The sequence below is a fragment of the Heloderma suspectum genome, chromosome 4 (genome assembly GCF_057233095.1).
Source record: "Heloderma suspectum isolate Gila_16-S chromosome 4, 16-S_ref, whole genome shotgun sequence".
Taxonomy (NCBI): domain Eukaryota; kingdom Metazoa; phylum Chordata; class Lepidosauria; order Squamata; family Helodermatidae; genus Heloderma; species Heloderma suspectum.
Genome location: NC_139461.1, coordinates 203544408 through 203565425, shown reverse-complemented (window position 1 = coordinate 203565425; position 21018 = coordinate 203544408). Strand labels below are relative to the sequence as shown.

The window sequence follows — 21018 nt, the reverse complement described above, 5'->3', positions numbered from 1 at the left end:
TTAGGGCGCAATCCTATGGGGATAGGTGGCCGCCTTCAAACTTGGAGGCAACTGCCTATCCAATGCAAGGCAGGAGAAGCACGGAGGGGATCATCCCCTCTGTGCTTCAGCTGCCTTGCATTTGTGGCTAGACAGCCAATTTCGGCTGTCTAGCTGCGGGAAGGCAGAGCAGGGGAGGAGGCTGTGTCGTCCCAGCTGTGTTGTACCGGCAATGGATGTGTTGTACCGGCATTTCCACCTTCCTTGCCCCAGAATGCCCCATTTTGGCTGCTCTGTGCTCCTCTTCCTAGCATGGAGCGCGGGGCCATTCCAAGCTTCCTGCGAGGCAGGGGGTGGGGGAAGGTTGGTTCTCAGGGAACTGACCTCGGAGCGTGGGCTCTGAGGTCGGTTCCTGGAAACCAACATATCCTATGGCTATTTAGCCACTGACTAGCAGCCATAGGATTGCTCCCTTACAGAATGATCCTAAGGGAGGCAGAAGTGAAGCTGTGGATCATCCACAACTTCCAAAGATCTGCCAGCTCATGCCAGCCTCGGGGGGGGCGGGCATGGGGGGTGGCATGCTTACGTATTTTTCTCCTCTGGTATTTTTTGCTTCCTCTCATTGGTTTCAGTGGGAGGAAAAATGTTTATGCTAGCCAGAGGCTGGTGTAGGCCAGCGGCCTAATCCTGGTTCCTCACTGTGGGAAGGGATGGGTCATGGATCCAGTGGATCCAAAGCTGCCCCTACCCAGTACACTTTGTTTCAGGGCCTACCACCAGTGGGAACACCACTAACAGTAGATTTACACCCACTGAGCTTTCTGTTGGTGTAATTGGAGCCTCTGGGATGGATGTGCCCTTCTCTGCTGATGGAGGTCCTCTCCCCTGGCAGAGGAGCACTTTGAGCTTTTCTACATGATGCATTTATTGTGCTCTCATGATTCCTTACTTGTGGTTCCTTACTGGTTCTATAGATGATGTCGTGATCCTACAGTTTTGCTTCTGTTTTTAAAGAACATGTTCCTGGGGGTTTTTAAAGTGGGGAAAATGGGGTATTATTTTTGATAGCAAAAGAAAAGGTATATTCCTACTTGTGTTAGTGCACTATTCCGCTATAGCACAGCGCCACCTAGAGGTTATGTAGAGGAAAAGCAGGAAAGGAAAAGCTCTTTGTATAGATCTCAATTCTGCAACATTGATCTCAATAGTATAGATCTCTATTCTGCAACAAAACTGAAAGTAGATACAGTGATTAACAGCCTTGTGTAGAAAACCTCTTCCTCCTGTCCTAACTCCCACCATCCAGTAGATCTAGAGGTTAGGATTGCTCTGTTAATGAAGGTCGAAGTCTGGACATTTTCATTAAGCATCATGAAAATTCTACAGCACTCAAATGAAGTTAACTTTTTGTTAAATTGTAAAAACCCCTCTAACTGTGCTCTCTTTCAGGGGGCCTGACTTTTTTTGCTAGTGATAGACCAGACTCGAATAGTCTAATAGATGTCTTCACGGCCATTGTTGCAGGTCATGGCGATACTAGCCACCAGCCCATCCAGGTCAGTTCATGTTTGTTTGTTTGTTTATTCATTCATTTCATTTCTATACTGCCCAATAGCTGAAGCTCTCTGGGCGGTTCACAAAAATAAAAACCAAACAGCACACAATAAAACAATATAAAACATATAGAACATTAAAACCACAGTATAACAATTGTTGTTCAGTCGTTAAGTCGTGTCCGACTCTTCATGACCCCATGGACCATAGCATGCCAGGCCTTCCTGTCCTCCACTCTCTCCCGGACTGTGCTCAAGTTCATACAGTATAACAATACAACCAGAATAAAACCTAGCAGCAGTGCAGAGATTTAAAATACAGATTTAAAACAGCAAAGCTAAAAGTCTAGAAAGCTTTTAGAAATGCTAAAATGCCTGGGAAAATAAGAAGGTCTTCACCTAGTGCCAGAAAGAATACAATGTAGGTGCCAGGCGAACCTCACTAGGGAGCTCATTCCACAGCCGGGGTGCCACAGGAGAAAAAGCCCTCCTTCCAGTAGCCACCCGCCTCACTTCCTTTGGCAGTGGTTCATGGAGAAGGGCTGCTGAGGATAATCTTAAGGTCTGGGCAGGCACATATGGGAGGAGGCAATCCTTCAGATAACCTGGCCCCAAGCCGTTAAGGGCTTTAAATGTTAATACCAGCACTTTGAATTGGGCCCGGAAATGGACTGGCAGCCAGTGCAGCTGAAAAAGTATTGGAGTAATATGACCTCGCAGGCCAGTCCCTGTTAACAATCTTGCTGCCCTATTTTGGATCAGCTGAAGTTTCCGGACCATTTTCAAAGGCAGCCCCACGTATAACGCATTGCAGTAACCCAGATGAGAAGTTATCAGAGCATGGAGAACTGTAGCTAGGCTATCTCTGTCCAGATAAGGGCGTAGTTGATATACCAGCCTAAGCTGATAAAAAGTGCTCCGTGCCACTGAGTTCACCTGTGCCTCAAGTGACGGTTCTGGATCCAAGAGCACCCCCAAACTATGAACCTGATCCTTTAGGGGGAGTGCAACCCCCTCCAGAGCAGGTTGAATATCACCTTGCTGGGCAGACGAACCACCCACTAACAGTACCTCCGTCTTGTCTGGATTGAGCTTCAGTTTATTGGCCCTCATCCAGTCCATTACTGTGCCCAGGCACTGATTCAGAACAGCCACTGCCTCACCTGGGTTTGATGAGAAAGAGAGGTAGAGCTGGGTGTCATCCGCATACTGATGGCACCTCAGCCCACACCTCCAGATAGCCTCCCCCAGTGGTTTCATGTATCTTGACATAATCCCAACCTGGTACCCTCCAGATGCGTTGGTTGACAAACCCCATGATCTGGAGGGCACCAGGTTAGGAAAAGGTGGTAGAGATAATAAGCAGAATATATTTATAAGAAGGCATGGAGGAGGCTGTCTTAGGAATTATGTATTCATTATCCATTATTTTAGAATACCACAGATCTATAAAATAGAATGGGTGGCTCTTACTTCTGATACCATAGCTCTCATATTTTGGTATGTTTTTAATTTGATAGGTCTACTTGGCAAGACAACTAATTGTGGGCATTTTCAGGTTGAAGACAGATGTAATATACAAAGACAACTTGCAGTGAGCCTGTTGGCTGCAGTGTGAGCTTTAACCTACTCGAGCTTTACAATTTGAATTAAAGAGATAAATACCAGCCAATTAAACACAGCTTCAGCAGTCCGTCTTGTCTTTCCGTACTTCAGATCGGCTGTCTGCCTTTTAAATACTAAAGCAGTGCATATACATGTATCAGGTTAGCCATTTATTCATCGCCTTATTTAAAAACAACAAGAACCAGAAACTTGGTTTCAGGGGAAGTTTCCTGGTGACACTGGTGCCAGGTCCTCCGAGCAGTGCTGTCCACAGCTAACTTCTGCTACTCACATGCAGAACGGTGTTTTTGTTTTTGCTTTCCTAGAGTGGAAAGAGACAACTGGATTAAACGCTGTAAGAACATTTCAAAATCAGTCCCCTTGCTCTCAAACTGTTGTATCTGTCTTCACTCTCAGTGAAAGTTCACTCATTTGGGGGCGTAAGGGTAAAGTTTAGATAAGTTTGTTCATGGGAGACTTTTTTTTATGTCACATTTGAAACTTTGGAAAGTTTGGTTTTACAATTTCAAAACAACAAATAGCGTCCTCTTTATAATTTGAATCTAAATCAGATCTTTGAGATACTTGCATGGATTTCGCTTGGCCTCTGAATAATGTGCTATATCAAAGCCTGAGTGTACCTATTGTTTATTCTGAGGAATGTAACACAGGTCACACTCTTCCACCATGTGGTGAGATGTACTGTATTTCTATTTAAACTACAGTAATTGTTTCTAAATTGGCAATTATACACATGAATTAGTCTCCAAAATGAAATCCAGCCCTTGGCCGAAAGAGGTTCTGCATCTCTGGGCTAATTTTTTTCTGGGGAGCTGGCAACCCTAAGGAGGGGAAACCTGATTCATGCCCTGTATATCTGTTACATGGCCTGAAGTTTTAGGTACCAGTGGCAACTAGGCAGGTGGATTTTGCGCTGATGGTGATGATGATGATAATGAATATAATGGGTTGAATGAGATCTTTTCATTGGATGTTTCTTTTATTTTAAATTACTGCATGGGGAAGGATGGAACTAAAAATAAAATTAAAAGTACCATCGTTCTGATTTCGGACAGATTGAAAGTGCTGCTGAAAGGGTGAACGGAAACAGCCAAATTAATGGGACCACGACAATTGACAGCACAGTGGGAAAGGACACATTCTTCCTAGTAACATGGCAGACAAAGGAACCTGTTGTCATTCTTCGTGACCCAAGAGGAAAAAGCTATACCACTGAAAATTTTAACCTCGATCCCGTTTTGCATCTTGCTCGTCTTTTGATTCCAGAGATAGCAGAGGTAATCAGGAATTATTCCCTTCAGTAGAAGGAGCCATCTTTGCAGGGAAAGGCTACATAGTGGGCTGTTCACACAACATACTAACTCACACTCAGTGGTTGAGTGTGGGTTGTTTTGAACTGTGTTTAACTGTTTGTTAAACCGTGGGTTATTGTGCTGTCTGAACGCAGTCGGGGTGGCTTGTTAACTATGCCGTGTGGCTTATTTTCTCGAACTAGCAACCCTGAGAACCCATGGTTTGTTGACGGGTTGTTCAGGGTGGTTAACAAGCCACACTGCATGGTTAGCAAGCCACCCTGGCTGCGTTCAGAGAACACGGTAACCCACCCTGCAGAAAATGTGCTGTGCTAACCCATGGTTCAACAAACAACCTGCAGTTCAAAACAACCCATGCTCAACCACTGAGTGTGGGTCAGTGCATTGTGTGAACAACCCCAGTGTATATTATTGAGACTGAAATTTAAATTTGTTTTTCAGGTTGGGGATTGGACATACACGCTCGTGAACACTCACCCATTCCCTGATGTCTTCACGATGACCGTGACCTCTCGAGCCATAAAGCTTGATGTGTCTGCCATCTCCGTGATAGTCCACACAAATAAAGATACAAACACGTATCCTAGCCCAGTGATTGTCTACGCACAGGTTCATCAAGGCTTTTCCCCCATTCTTGGTGCTAATGTAACTGCTGTTATTGAGCCAGAAAATGGGGGGGACCCAGTTATCTTGGACCTTTTTGACAATGGTGCAGGTAACGAGCAACTTGTACTAACACATAGGTAGAAAGTAAGTGGTGGTGGTGGGGTTGTTCGATGTGTGAGAAGGACAATAACTTTGATGTTTTTGTGCAGTGTAATCCTATATATGTCTACTCAGAAGCATGACCCTTTGAATTCAATGGGGCTTACTTTCAAGTAAGTGTGTATAGTAGGCGTGATGAACCTCTTTCAGCCCAAGGCAATTCAGTTTTGGAGATGTTCTCAGGGGCTACATTCCAGTGGTGCGCAGGGCTGAAGACAAAAGGGGACAGGGCCAAAAACACCATCATGTTTCAGCTTAAAGCTCGTACTGCCAGTAAGTAAACCTTAAGGGAGGCATTTCAGCCTGTTAGAAAGGGGTAAAAACTGTGCAGAATCTGGAAACCACCAAATGATCGGTGGTTGGGGCAAATGGGGTGGGGCCAGGGGAAGGCAGCAGGGTCATCTGGAACCCCGGAAGGCCCTATTAGGACTTGAGGCAGGCTGTATTTGGCCCACGGGCCTGAGATTCATCACTCCTGGTGTTTAGGATTGCAGCTGAAAGCAGCTAAAAGACATCTGAGCTCCATCCAGTTTTTAAGAGTAGACACTTATATGCCAGTCCTAAACATGATGGGTTGTTTCCATATATCTTCCCATGGAAGAAGGTCCTGTCCCCACCAGCTCCCAGAAGGAGAAGAGAGAGATCATGGAAAATCAGATGGAGACGTCTTCTGTCAGTGCCTTCTGTCAAAAGGCCTCTCTACTGAATTTTCTGCAAAAATTTATCCCTTCTCCCTATGCTCCCCACACCAGGGACCACAGCTACCAGAGTCCTGCTACCCTCAAGGAAGCATGTGCGGGGGACTCTGCAGCCTAGTGGGGAAAGTCAGCTTGTGACCGCCTCCTTTTGCAGCGAGACCCATCAGTGGGTCTCCAGTCTTACCCACTGTATCATTTCTAAGAAAGGTGCCTGCTGCATCTCAGGCACTTCTAAAAGCCATACTATTTACCCTGAAAGTACTCTCTCTTAGTCTCCAAAAGTTGTGCTAATTCAGTAATGAGGAAAGTGTACTCCATACATGCTCAGAGGAAAAATTATTTTTATTTTATGCTTTATTTTTCCTTCACATGCCCCAGGGCTATCTCAAAAACAGGCTCCAAGGGTGAGGCCTGGTAAGCCCTGGCACAAATTAAATCATGCCTTCATTCACAAAAAAAGAAAAGAAAATTCCAGTGCCTCTCCTCAATAATAGCACTGTATTGTGAGAGTGTCAGAGTGTCAAGTACAGTTTCTTCCTTCTCAATAAAGGAGCCTTATTTTTCCTCTCACATGCCCCAGTGAAAATGCCAGTGCCTCTCCCCAGTAATAAGTCTATGTTGTGAGTGTGTCACAGTACAGTTTCTCCCTTCTCAATAAAGAAGCTTTATTTTTTCCTCACATGCCCCAGGATCATCTTATAAACAGGGTCTAAAGGTGGGGCCTGGTAAGCCCCGGAGAAATTAAATTATGCCCTTATTCACAAAAAACAAATCCACGAAAATGCCAGTGCCTCTACCCAATAATAGGTCTATGTTGTGAGAGTGTCACAATACAGTTTCTCCATTCTCAGAAAAGAAGCTCCTTCTCACGCTTTCCACCAGTTATTTCCACAGTTATTGTGGGAACAAAGTTTCAAAGCTGGACATTGAAGGGAAAGGCTGTAGGTCAGTGGTAGAGCTCCAGAGGGTTGGGGACCCCTTAGAACAGCACAGGAGAAGGAGTTCAAAGTAAGATATCCTGAATTCTCATTGCAAACATTTTACTTATAATTTATTAAAATATATATCTTGCCTTACCTGACAAGTGTTGCTCAAAGCAATAACAAAAACAAAAAACACAAGTTTCCTCACAATGCACAACTCCAGCTACCAACATGTGTCACACTTAACAGAACTTGCCTCCTTGTCCCTTAGAGTCTAATGATAGGTCGAACCCTGAAGTTTGATGGTGCTCTTTTCCTCAGAATGACCTGACTTTGGCTAAGGATAGGTAGATCTGGGTTGCAGTAATCCCAGAATAGGTAGCAGTCATAGTTCAGAGCTATAAAATAGGGTTCTCATTGACTACCAAGGATCTAGCACACTGTTTGAAATGTAGGTCAGACCAGAGTGACTTCCTGTGTGGAGTAACTTTTGTGTTTTACATTCTCTTGCTACTGCAGGTGCAGATACTATAAAAAATGATGGCGTATATTCTAAATACTTGTTTTCTTTCACGAGAAATGGAAGATACAGCTTGAAAGTTCATGTTCGGAGAGACAACAAGGCTACCGATCCGTACCCTGCAACACTGTGGAGTCATGCCATGTATATTCCTGGCTACATAACAAATGGTAAGATACAGAGACGTCAGTCAAGCTATGCTTAGGAGTGCACGAAAGCCACTTACCTCGTCTCTCAGCTTGTTCGCGGTGGGGGGGAGGCGCTTCGCTGCTCTCCCCCCGAAGTTCAGGCCGGGGAGGAGGCGCCTTGCCTCGCCCGGCCGCAAAATAAAAAGTAAAAAAAAAAAAAAAACGCCCCCGTGATAGGCTACGTGACGATAAACGTAGCCTATCATGGCTAGATCTGCAAAGTCAGCCGTGATAGGCTACGTTAATCGTCACATAGCCTATCACGGGTGACTTTAAAAAAAAAAAAGCGCGTACGCAAATGGCCCCCATAGGGAGCCGCCATTCGCGTTCCTTATTTGGTCGCTGTAGTCTACGTAATCTTTACGTAGACTACAGCGACCAAATAAGGAACGCGAATGGCGGCTCCCTATGGGGGCCGCCATTAGCCGTACGCGCTTTTTTTTTTTTTTTAAGTCACCCGTGATAGGCTACGTGACGATTTACGTAGCCTATCACGGCTGACTTTGCAAATCTAGCCGTGATAGGCTACGTTAATCATCATGTAGCCTATCACGGGGGCGTTTTTTTTTTTTTAACTTTTATTGGAATGGCGGCAGCGGCAGCCGGTCAAAAGACCGGCTGCCGCCTCTGCGCCCTGTCGAAGACCTGCCGAACCGCCGCCGGGACCCGCCGCCGGGAGGGACATTCGGGAAAGGTAAGTCCCGTCCCAGGAGGGGTGCGGGGTGCGGGGGGGGGTGCGGAGAATTTCTCCCCGAAACTTCTTCGGGGGGCCGAACACGTTGGCGCTAGGTCCCCCGAAGTTTCGGGGAGAAATTCTCCGCCATCCCTAGCTATGCTCTTGTGCATTTCTTGTTTGATACCATGCATTGATAGAATCATAGGGTTGGAAGGGGCCTACAAGACCATTGAGTCCGACCCCCTGCTCAGAGCAGGAAGCCTGATTCCCAGGAGGTCTCCCATCCAAGTACTAACCAGGGCTGACCCTGCTTAGCTTCCAAGATCAGACAAGATCGGGAGAAGTTCCGAGTGGATTATCTCTTCAGTGGGAAGAAGTACTGCTTTTAAGTTCTCTTGCACAAGCACCATTAAAAGAGTACTGAGGTAGAGAACTAGTTTGTTCCAAAAGGCTGGCTCTTTGAATTATTCTCATGGTTATAATCCTGTGCAAACATTTCATCAGAACGTATCAGCTATACTTTGCTGAAAGCTGAAATTAGATTTTTTTTTTTTTAAACCAAACTGATCCAGTTCATAACATCATCTCTGAGTAAATTATATGGTGGTCCATTACGATGAAATATTTTTATACACCAGCATCCAAAGAAATTATTCAAAGAGTCCTTATACAAAAAAATAGTACTCTGGGGCCTCCCCCCCACCGTGATTTATATTAAAAGATTTTTTGTGTTAAATGTAACTGTGTGAGATCATAAGAATTAAGCAAATATAACATATACACATATTTTAGGTTGATAATTAATGCTCCCTTTTACTTAATCTAGGAGATCAGGGATGGGGAACTCTTCAGATGTTGTTGGACTGCAGCTTCCATCATCCCTCACCATAGGCTATGCTAGCTAGGGCTGATGGGAGTTGCAGTCCAATAACATCCTACCCCTGTTACTGGGGTTGAACTTGAGGACTTCTGCATAGAAAGCATGGGCTCTACCAATGAGATATGGGTTTATCACTTTCAGTCTTTTGCTGGTTTTCTAGCCCACTTGCCCAAGAGTTTATCAGTCACTACTAGAAAGTCCTGTAGCTAGAATACTCACTAACTCTCTCCTCTCCCACCACTCTCTCTTTTTCATATATTTATATCTACATATATTAATGTGGTATAGGTACAATCCAGATGAATGCACCAAGGCCACTGATGAATAGTGAAGATATGCAGATCAGATCAGTAAGCTTCAGCAGAATAGCTTCAGGACGCACTTTCACAGTATCTGCAGTTCCCACTGCCCCCTATATTGATGTGTTCCCACCATGCAAAATTATTGATCTTGATGCTGGAACAGAAGATGATAAAGTTGTTTTAACTTGGACAGCACCCGGGGATGACTTTGACCAGGGACAAGGTAGGTTCAGTGTTTGCTCATTTTCTGTGTTAGTGACCTTGAAAATAAGTTTAAAATAGGTCCTTTTAACCTATCTTCGTAAAGCTTGGAAGCAGAAGTCTTGGGGATGTGAATATACATAATTAAAATGATGGTTGATGATTGTCACTATAAGCTTTGAGTATATCAATAAATATGCTTCTGCGTGCCATACAAATAGCTAAAACAGAATTCTAATTTAAAATGATTGTCTGTACATCTCAGTCATACCATTCCAAACGTGGACTTCAGTGATTATTATTTACCTGACCTGACTAATTGCATATTGATGGAGGGAAGCCTAATCATTATTGCCTTATTCATTCCTTCTGAAACGTTAAGCAAAACCAGTGAGGTCTGTGGCTTGTGAAATACATATTGAGTTCAAGGGTAGTTAATCCTGGCTCTTTATTTCAATGGTTTTGCCCTGGTTCAGTGGTCCTCTTCCTTGTGGAGTGACTACCCTGAGTCTGTGGATCAGTTTTCTGCATGCCTTTTCTGTGCAAAAAACAAGAGCCAGAGATCTTTTTTAAAAAAGCAAAGATCCCCCCTTGATTCTGCTGCCCATAGATAACAGATGAATCTTGTGTGCATTTGCAAGAGCAGATCTGTCAATGCTCAAGGAATTGTGTATATGAAAATAGAAATAACAGTGATGCAGTGCTAATAGCCAGTTTCATCCCAGACTGAGTATTTGCATCGTAACACAGTGGCAAATACATGAACCTTCTGCTTTATTTCTTCCTGAGTCAAGGTGAAAATAAGGTTTTTAAGAGTAGAAAAATCAACACTATAGGAACACAAATGCATATTTACATCCAAATAAGTAGAAATCGCACTCAGCGTCCTATTGTGTCTGGCTCTCTTTGAACTGAACCCATTACTTTTGCTAAAGATTTCTTGTTTGCTAGTACTGTCAATTTAGTTGACTAAGCCTGCAGTCTTATGAGCACTGCGTGTAAGCCCATTGAAACATGTACAGCCCAAACCTATGCCTGTTTGTTCAGAAATGGTTTAGGCTGGAAGTGTTTCATTTTTGAGCAACTGGCTTTCAGTTTTAAAATGGCTCAGTCCAATAGCTGACATAGGAAAACGACAACAGTTTCTCACATTTAAGCAGCAGGACAATAGCTTCACTTACAGGAATTCAACATATCCTGGAAAAACCTGTCACAATGAGTGTATTGTTGTTTGTTTTGTTTTTCAGCTGCAAATTATGAAATCAGAACAAGTGAAAGTCCCCTGGAACTGAGAGACAATTTTGAAAAGGCTGTATCTGTAAATACCTCCAAATTGACACCTCAGCAGGCTGGCTCCAAGGAAATATTTGTGTTTAAACCAGAAGCTCTGGGAAATGTCACTCTCATTTATGTAGCTGTTCGCACAGCTGATAAAGCCTTCCTGTACTCTGCCATATCCAACATAGCACAGGCAGTTATTCTCCCCCTGAAGGATAGTCGTATCACTCCTGCCAAGTATAGCGCTTTAGCAATAGTTCTGACAACATGTGGGCTGTTGTCGCTGGTTGCTTCGTGCCTTATTTTAAGCACAGGTCTATGGACTTTAAAGAAAAGGAAGAAAATGACAATTGAAGATGGACTATGACACTCAAATTTATTATTTACTATTTAGGGCTTGTTATGTTTTTAAGTGGGAATAAATATACAGGTATGCATTTCTTAATTATGGAGGCGGAATGGGATCTTACCCTGTTTCACACGAGGTAGGAGATGCAACTTGACAGATTTGTTATTTGTCCATGGGTAGCAAATAATAAAAATCCAAAACTAGAATTTCTTGTTGTGAGGTTGATAAATGTATCCTCCGCCAGTTCACAGTATGGTTATCCTTTGGTGGATTTTGAGCAAAGTGTACAATTCGTGTTTGTGGGAGTTTTAGTGAAGATGAAAACAGTTTCTAAACTCTCTGAAACTGGAAGTGAGGCATCCTGCCCACCATTGGGGGGAAATGATTGCGCGGGGGCGGGGTTATAATGGATTTCCCATCAATGTTCACAAAGTCCCAATATTGTTTCCCTAACCCTAGAAGATTCTCAGGAACCCATCAACATGCAAAATGCAAATATTCATTCCTTCAAATGTTATTGTTTATAGCCAATGGCCATTACAATATAAATGCAAGAAAACATTTTTAAAACATTGAACAATCAATCCAATAAAACACAAACAGGGCCTTTGAAATACAAATAAAAAGTTTTAAGCATATGTTTGAAAAATGAACTCCCCTTAGCTTTTGTCACTGATGTGATTCAGAAAGGCCACTCTTAACTTAGTTGCAGCTAGCACGAACAGAGCTACTTTGTAACTAACAAATTTGTCTATGTCTGCCAGCAGCCATTGGATCTTAATCAGATAGGCCTTCTAGAGAGGTCTGAAAAGGGAGAATGAACTTAACCCTAGGTGAATTATATAGAGGGCAGTATAAAATATAATGCAGTACATCTTCAATTTGGCCTAATCCACATACAAAGAAACAGCTTTTAGAATATCTGCTGGCTTTTTAGAATATCTGCCAGCCAGGTATTCAGTGGACATCAGTTGAAATCTGAGCTGAGTAAAAGCTCACCTTACAGGGAAGAAGGTTAATTCCTGCAGATAGGTGGCCCTTTTATGGTCTAGCTTGATTTTGGGATACCAAATAGCAGACTTACCATTCTTTATATATGCCTTAAAATGCAAATAAGCATTTGGCTCTGTTGTGTTATTTACATGAGTGTCCCTACACCATGAAGTCACATTATGGTGAAAAACACAGGTGGGAACCTATTCCAGCCCAAGGGCTCAATTCCATTTCAGAGACACTCTTGGGGGCACATTCCAGTGATGGGTGGGGCACAGGTAAAAGTGGGCAGGGCTGAACAATCCAACACCCTCCCCTTAATGCCATTGTTACCAGTGTATAATAAGAAGCATGTCTACTCAGAAATAAGTATGAGCAGCAGTTCTACTCTCAAACAAGCAGGACAGGCTGCTGTGTGTCTACTCAGAAGTAAGCAAGACTGAATACCCAGCAGCACTTCTAAATAGCGTTTCTACTCAGACACAAGCATGAGCATCATGTCTAGTCAGAAGTAAGCAGGGAAAGCCTCAGAAGGAAGCAGGACTGAATCACCCAGCAGCTCTTCCAAATAGCCTTTCTACGGAGATGCAAGCACGAGCATCATGTTCACTCACAAGTAAGAAGGAAAAGCCTCTGCAGGACAAGGCTCAGAAGGAAACAATACTGAATCACTCAGCAGCAGCTTCCTCCCTGGTCCTGCCTCCTCGGCAAGGGAGAGCTTTTATCTCCAAGCAGCAGCTGTTTGGAGGTAAGTGCTTTCCCCTTCTAAACACTGCGAAGGGGAACCTTTTTCAGTACTAAGAGGGAGAAAGCACTTATCTCCAATCAGCGTTGCCCTCTGTGGTAGAGAGCATGGGGCCAGGGGAAGAAGTTGCCTGGCTGGCTGGGGAACCCCATGGGCTTCGTCAGGCCTTTGGGCTGGAGGTTCTCCGTCCTTGCAAAAAGGCTGTCATGATGCAGGACTTGAATGTGAGGAATGAGGGCTCGGAGTCTCCTTGTTCATCTTGAAGAGCAGCCTCATTCAGTTAAATCCTGTCAGTTTTGGTGAGAACATGGCCTTCCACAGTGAAAGGCCATTCCATCATGCCCCCTCTTTAATGAGCTTCCGTCGTGCATTAAAAACGTTGTTGTTCAGGCAGGCATTTGGGGTGGGTTAGGGTATTTTAGAAAATGTTTTTATTGTAGAATGTTATTGTTTTAAACTGTTTTTATTGTATGTTGTACATCGCCCAGAGTGGCTGGGTGACCAGCCAGATGGGCGATTAATAAATTTAATAATAATAATAATAATAATAATAATAATAATAATAATATGCATGCCAGAAATGTAAAACAGAAATTAAATCACATTTACTGTTACAATAAGGAAGAAAGTAAGATTACTAGAACATACGGTACCAATTCTGAAAATAATGTGTAGTAACATCTGCAAACACAAATGTGTATATGTGCATGCACACTCACGCTCGCACAGAGTGAGCAGCAGTTTTGCCAGGTTTGATCAGTTCTATGAAACTTTGATAAATGTCCTTGTCCTCATATGATCTTTTCTGTAAGAGGAAGTAAAACTGTATCAAAGTTAATTTAAATGGCTAAGCTTGGCACAACTGCGGCTCCTTAATATATAGTACCAGCAGCATCTGTTCAGGAATTAAGAGAGCCCACCTTGAGACCAGCTTAATCAGCTGTGGTCCATGTTGCAGGATGTGGGAGGACCTTTTTGTCCACCTACACCAGTGGTGCAGAACCTCAGGCTCAGGGGCCAAATCTGGCACTCCAGGGCCCCACCCATTTCCCCATACCACTTATTGTTTTGTGGTTTCCCAGCTTTTGTGCAGGTTTTCCCCATTCCAAAAAGCCTCTCCTTAATGGCCTACATCTACTCTCACTGAACTCCAAGTAAAATTTGTGAATAACACAAAACCTAATGACTATCCAAGCTCTGCTCCTGTGCTGGCCTGGGAACTAGCAAGAGATATGTGTACACCAAACTTCACTCCCACACACACACACACTCCCACATTGGTTGGCCTTTGTTGGGAAATTTTCCGTTCTTTAGTTCATCAACTCGTACATATATTTTCCTTCCAGGATAACCTGGGCTGTAGAAAAGTGTTGCATGGAGAATTGCCAGCCTTAAAAGTACACTGAATTAACCTGAGTCCCCCCCCCCCATTTAAGTTGTGGGTGGGTGTAGTATGGTTAATGGAAGATTGTGTTCAAATTTAGGGATGTATGAAAGTCACTTACCTTTTCGCAGCTTGGATTCATGGTGGGGGGGAGGTGCTCCGTCCCTCCCCCCGGAATCCTCCCTGGGCCGGCTCTGCCCCGTGGTGGCTCTGCGGAGCCACCAGCCAGGGTCATCCGCAGCTGGAGTTCCGGCCACAGCCGGCTGCTGCGGACGCAATTGGCGGCCGCCGTAGCACCTGCCGTTTGCATCCTGCCAGGCTGCCATGATAAGCTACGTAAGTATTTACGTAGCCTATCACGGCAAAGAGCAGGGGCGCAAATGGTGGCTGCTACAACCATTTGTGCCGCTGCTCTTTCCGTGATAGGCTACGTAAGTATTTACGTAGCCTAACACGGTAAAGGCAGCTACGCAAATGGTGTAGTGGCTGCCATTTGCATGGCTGCCTTTACCGTGATAGGCTACAGAAATACTTATGTAGCCTATCATGGCAGCCTGGCAGGACGCAAATGGCGGCCGCAGCAGCCGGCCGAAAGATCAGCCGCCACCGGTGGAGCTGCCGCCGCCAGAGCCCCAGGTAAGTTTAGTTCCGGGGGGATTCCGTGTGGTGGCGGGGGGTGCGAGGCTGTTCCGCCACAGATTTTGGGGGGGCTGAATGCCAGTGCATTGGCCTCACTGAAATCCGTGGTGGAATTCTCTGCCATCCCTATTCAAATTAAGTGTTTTACTATGGAATGTGTAGCATCACGATATAATTTAGGCAGCCTAGAAAGTCATTAAAGTAAAACAAGTACCTTGAAGGAGCAGTCCACCACGCACTTTGGAGACTGGTATTCCAGTTTAGCTCTTAGGTATTTCTCCAGGTATTATAGGGAAATGTAGGGTTAATGTGGTAAAGAAGAGGGCTGAGGTTCCCAAGTGGTTTGAGCTGATGGCATTGGGGAAAGAGTTAATGGCTGGATTCACACAACACAACAAGCCAGAGTACAGGTTGAGCATGGGTTGATTGTGAATTGTTGAACTGTGGGTTGTTGAATCATGGATTGTTGTGTTGTGTGAACACAACAATCCATGGTTAACAAACATGGTTAACAAGCATGGTTTGTTAACTATGAACAACTCACAAAGAGAACCCATGGCTTGTTGTTGGGTTATGAACTGTGGGTTGTTTGTGGTTAATGAACCATGATTTGTTAGCATAGCTGGGTTTACACAACACAATAGCCCATGATTCAACAACAACCCATGGTTCAGCGACAACCCACACTCAACACGTACTCCGGCTTGTTGTGTTGTGTGAACCAAGTCAATCGCTGGGCCTTCTTCTGTAGAGAGACCTGACAATTGTGTTCTCTTCTTCAGAATGCACATCAGGCAAGATTGGGGAATGTGGAACCCCTGAAGCAAATCTCTCCCGGTACCTATCCATATCAATGCCTTCACTGTTATGAAGGCTGAGTCAAGTCAGCAGCACTGGTCTGAACTGTAAACTGTGTATATTGTTTGGTTAGATCAAGGTGCATGTGAACATATCATAAAAGAATCTAATTAAACCCTTGTCCCAGATTTTTGAAGCATGATAAAATGCTGTTAACTCAATAAAATTATTTGCATTGGTGGTGTAGCAATTTTGACCAAAGGAGAGTGAGGGGAAAGTGTTGATTGGTGGAGAAGGGTTTTTGAGGGTCACAAATGTGGAACACTTGCAAGTTTTCTCCATCCATAGATGTTGGTCTAATTAGTGGAGGGTGTGTGTGTTTCTCATTAACTTCATTCTTGCACAAGAATTACTTATTTCTTTAAAAAAAGAAGAAAGAAATCTAGCTGGATTGACCCACATAGTGTTGCATGTGGTGGCAGTGGCAGGATAACCTAGAGTATTTATCTCACATGTGGGTTTTACAGCTACATTTATTGGCTGCTACAGCATCTAACCTGAACAAGCTGAGAAAGACAGGATTGTATAGAACAAAACCCATACTGTCAAGAATTCACATTTTCTTCACATATTATGATATAGTGACTCCAGTCACATATTGAGAAACTTAGGGTTGAGTTCTTTGACAAGTTTGGCCTGGATGTTTGTTCTTAGTTACTGGTGTTGTCTTCTCATAATTCTGTTTGACCTTATCCTTGAGTTTATCTAGGATTAATTTCCTCGTGGAAGAAGGCTGTTTTATCAAAGATCCATTCTTTGGGGTTTTCCCCAGCGCAATTACTCATCTTTGCACAGATACAAAATATACAATTAAACAAAAGATCCAGGATACTGATGAACAGAATGTGCTAGCTCATTCTGTGACAATGTCACCAATTATGTAGGGAGGTGGTGGGCTCTCCCACACTGGAGGCATTCAAGATGAGGCTGGACATTCATCTGTCAGGGATGCTCTGACTTGGATTCCTGCATTGAGCAGGGGGTTGGACTCGATGGTCTTATAGGCCCCTTCCAATCCTACTATGATTCTTATCACATCCGCACTCCTTTGCCTCATTCTGAATTTGAATGACTGTGTTCCTTATTTGAGATCATTATCTGTGCCTAAACATAGAAGAGCCTTCTTTTTGGCTAGGCCTAATGCCATGCCATCTATGGTAATGGAAGTTTGCTTTCAAAGAATTCTGCTCATGCAAAATTGTCTTTGTAATCCAGGTGAAATTAAATGTCTTGCACGTCGGCTTTTTTACTGCAATTTTTTATAAGGGTGCAAGGGAATCCCTAATAAGAACACTTCCAGGGAGATCAGATGAATTGCTGCTTGCTTTTTTATCCTGATGGGTTCAATGTCAATATTACTTTGTGAGTAGCCAAATTATTAAAAGTTATTGCTACTAGGCCTTTAATGCCTGAAAATTAAAAGTGGTCTTGCTTTAGTATACTACAGACTTTTCCAACCTGGTGCCCTCCAGATGTGTGGGGGAAGGCTGGTATGCTATATAGTTTCCTTTGACCAATCCATCCCAAAGAAAAAGAAATGCAAGAAAGCAAAGTGGCTGTCTGATGAGGCTTTACAAGTCGCTGAGGAAAGAAGGGAAGCGAAAAGCAAGGGAGAAAGGGGAAGATATATCCAACTGAATGCAGAGTTCCAGAGAATAGCAAGGAGAGACAAGAAGGCCTTCTTAAAGGAACAATGCAAAGAAATCGAGGAAAACAACAGAATGGGAAAGACTAGAGATCTCTTCAAGAAAATTGGAGATCTCAAGGGAACGTTTTGTGCAGAGACGGGCATGATAAAGGACAAAGAAGGCAGGGACCTAACAGAAGCAGATGAGATTAAGAAGAGGTGGCAAGAATACACAGAAGAACTATACAGGAAAGATCTGAATGTCCCTGATAGCCATGATAGTGCGGTCACTGAACTTGAGCCGGACATCCTCGAGAGTGAAGTCAAGTGGGCCTTAGGAAGCATTAGTAACAACAAAGCTAGCGGAGATGACAGTATTCCAGCTGAGCTATTTAAAATCCTAAAAGATGATGCTGTTAAAGTGCTGCGCTCAATATGCCAACAAATTTAGAACACTCAACAGTGGCCACAAGACTGGAAAAGGCCAGTTTACATTCCAATTCTAAAGAAGGCAACACCAAAGAGTGTTCAGACTACCCTACAATTGCGCTCATTTCACATGCCAGCAAGGTGATGCTCAAAATCCTACAAGCTAGGCTTCAGCAGCGTGTGAACCGAGAACTACCGGAAGTACAAGCGGGGTTTCGAAGAGGCAGAGGAACTAGAGATCAAATCGCCAACTCTCGCTGGATCATGGAGAAAGCAAGAGAATTCCAGAAAAACGTCTATTTCTGCTTCATTGACTACGCTAAAGCCTTTGATTGTGTGGATCACAACAAACTCTGGCAAATTCTGAAAGAGATGGGGGTACCAGACCACCTTACCTGTCTCCTGAGAAACCTGTACGAGGGTCAAGAAGCAACAGTAAGAACCAGACATGGAACAACCGATTGGTTCAAAATTGGGAAAGGAGTATGACAAGGCTGCGTATTGTCACCCTGCTTATTTAACTTATATGCAGAGTACATCATGAGAAACGCTGGGTTGGATGAATCACAGGTCGGAATTAAGATTGCCGGGAGAATTATCAACAACCTCAGATACGCAGATGATACCACCCTAATGGCAGAAAGTGAAGAGGATCTAAAGAGCCTGTTGTTGAGGGTGAAAGAGGAGAGTGCAAAAGCTGGTTTGAAACTCAACATTAAAAAAACGAAGATCATGGCATCTGGCCCCATCACTTCTTGGCATATGGAAGGGGAAGAAATGGAAGCAGTGACAGATTTTATTTTCTTGGGCTCCAAGATCACCGCAGACGGTGATTGTAGCCATGAAATTAAAAGACGCTTGCTCCTGAGGAGGAAAGCTATGGCAAACCTAGACAGCATAGTCAGAAGCAGAGACATCACCTTGCCAACAAAGGTCTGTCTAATCAAAGCTATGGTTTTCCCAGTAGTAACGTATGGCTGTGCGAGCTGGACTATAAGGAAGGCTGAACGCTGAAGAATTGATGCTTTTGAACTGTGGTGCTGAAGAAGATTCTTACGAGTCCCCTGGACTGCAAGGAGGTCAAATCAGTCCATCCTAAAGGAAATCAACCCAGAGTGCTCATTGGAAGGATAGATACTGAAGCTGAAGCTCAAATATTTTGGCCACCTAATGCGAAGAGAAAACTCTCTGGAAAAGACCCTGATGCTGGGAAAGATTGTAGGCAAAAGGAGAAGGGGGACAGCAAAGGATGAGATGGCTAGATAGCATCACTGATGCAATGAATATGGACTTGAGCACGCTCCGGGAGAGAGTGCAGGATAGGAAGGCCTGGCGTGCTATGGTTCATGGGGTCACGAAGAGTCGGACACGACTGAACAACAAATTATGGTCAGCATTATATATTTTGGTACTATGTTGGTTGACTAATAAATCCCGATTGACTGGGAGCAGGACATTAACACTCTGTGCGTGCGTGCGTGTGTGTGTGTGTGTGTGTGTTTGTGCTTACGTTCTCAGAGAGTTTTATTGGTTCCTGTCACCTGCCGCAGTTGTTGCATTCTCTGCAGTTTTCTCCTGAACTGACTAGGTTACAAGGATGGTCTGGTATTCTCTCCATGGCCTCTACTCTTCTCCTTGGCCAAAAGAGAGGAGTCTAAGACAATGGCCTGGAAATTACAACAACCCTGATGCTTCACTGAGTGTCAGGTGCGTTGATGCTCTTGATCATAGCTATCTATGACTCCAGGCCCATAGGCAGAGGTGGCATGGACTGCCAGAGGATCAAGCAGGGAGAGATGCAAGTTACAGGGCAGGCAGATGGTTTGCCTTTTCACAGGTCTCATCTATTATAAAGGTGACAATGTCACCTTCATCCTGTCTACCCCACAGATATGATTTTAATCATATCTGTTCTGTACAGCTAAACATGAGACTGTTCTCCAGTGATTAATTCTTTTATAAACCCATGTAAGTTTAAGTGTATACATTACCTATTAAGGGATGCACACATCCCTACCAACCAATTTGGATTATACTTGCACCCTTTTTGGTTCCAGTCTACCCCAAACCATGTTCTGATAGTGTCCTAAACACTAGTTCCCAGGCTCCAAGTGGTGGATATCCTTCCAGAGCAAGTATTCCCTAAACTTAGGCCATGGGTATGAGATGGGGCACTTAGGCAGTTCCTGTGAAGAAAGGGAGACACCACAATTAATGTTCTTCATGGGCTGAGATCATTCTTTCACACGTGGAGCCAGCTTCCGTTGTGTTTTTTGCTGCCATGCCTCCCACAGAACTGACTGGAACTGGTTCTATGCAAAGGTTATTTCATACCTTTGTATAAATTATGATTCAGCATTAAAGGGATTGTACACATGATCCAGGGCCAGCCCCATCGTCAGTCGAAATGAGCCAGACCACTGAGGTGGCAGATTTGGGTTCCTTTTCCATGTCTTGGGCCCAGCCATGTCCCCTCAAAATATTGGAATCAGCGAAAGCTGCTCTGTTTTACCGTAATGCGTGTATTTAATTAACTGGGGGGGGGGGCAATGGAAGCTGTTAATACATGTGGCAAGCAGTGGGGTGGGGCAGCAATAGCCTTGGCTTCCTGTCTTGGTTTCTGGTGCCTTTTTGAAAGACCTTGCTTTGGTGTGCCTGCTGTCCTGAAGGGAGACTAGCATCAGATAAGCACGTGCCCAGGGTCCTGTTGAACCACACATCCGTTAGATAAGGGTGTCTGCCCACTCATCCCATTGCAAGAAGGTGGGATCATCCCTCAAAACCAACTGGCTCCAACTCCTCTCCGGAGGACACGCTGCTAGCAAGTCCCAGGCAAGTCTTTCCTGAGCTCTTGCCTGTGAGTTTGATTCTCTTCTGCATATTCTTTTCTCTAGCTACCTCTATCTCTTTCCTGCACAGGAGCCTTTATAGCTCATTCATCATCCTGTGACCAGAATAAGTACTTTGAGAAGCAAAGCTTAGGCAAGAGATGTGAGGCAGAATTTCTTTCCCTCTATCTCCTCCATTCTTTCACTACACTCCACCTTTCCTGTTTGCCCTTTCGCTGCCTACTTTAACTGCCCCCCTCA

The 21018-nt window shown here is 44.1% G+C and overlaps 1 protein-coding gene across 1 annotated transcript in view; it reads left to right on the top strand.

Annotated features, from left to right (window-relative positions):
• LOC146347972 (calcium-activated chloride channel regulator 2-like) overlaps positions 1 to 11435 on the top strand; it is a 37257-nt gene extending 25822 nt beyond the window's left edge. Inside the window, exons 9-14 of the mRNA XM_084848218.1 lie at positions 1432 to 1538; positions 4217 to 4438; positions 4916 to 5189; positions 7380 to 7550; positions 9413 to 9649; positions 10875 to 11435. Coding sequence (XP_084704344.1) covers positions 1432 to 1538; positions 4217 to 4438; positions 4916 to 5189; positions 7380 to 7550; positions 9413 to 9649; positions 10875 to 11272 — 1409 coding nt within the window. The 3' untranslated portion in view covers positions 11273 to 11435. The remainder of the gene's footprint in view (positions 1 to 1431; positions 1539 to 4216; positions 4439 to 4915; positions 5190 to 7379; positions 7551 to 9412; positions 9650 to 10874) is intronic.
• Positions 11436 to 21018: the final 9583 nt, after the last annotated feature.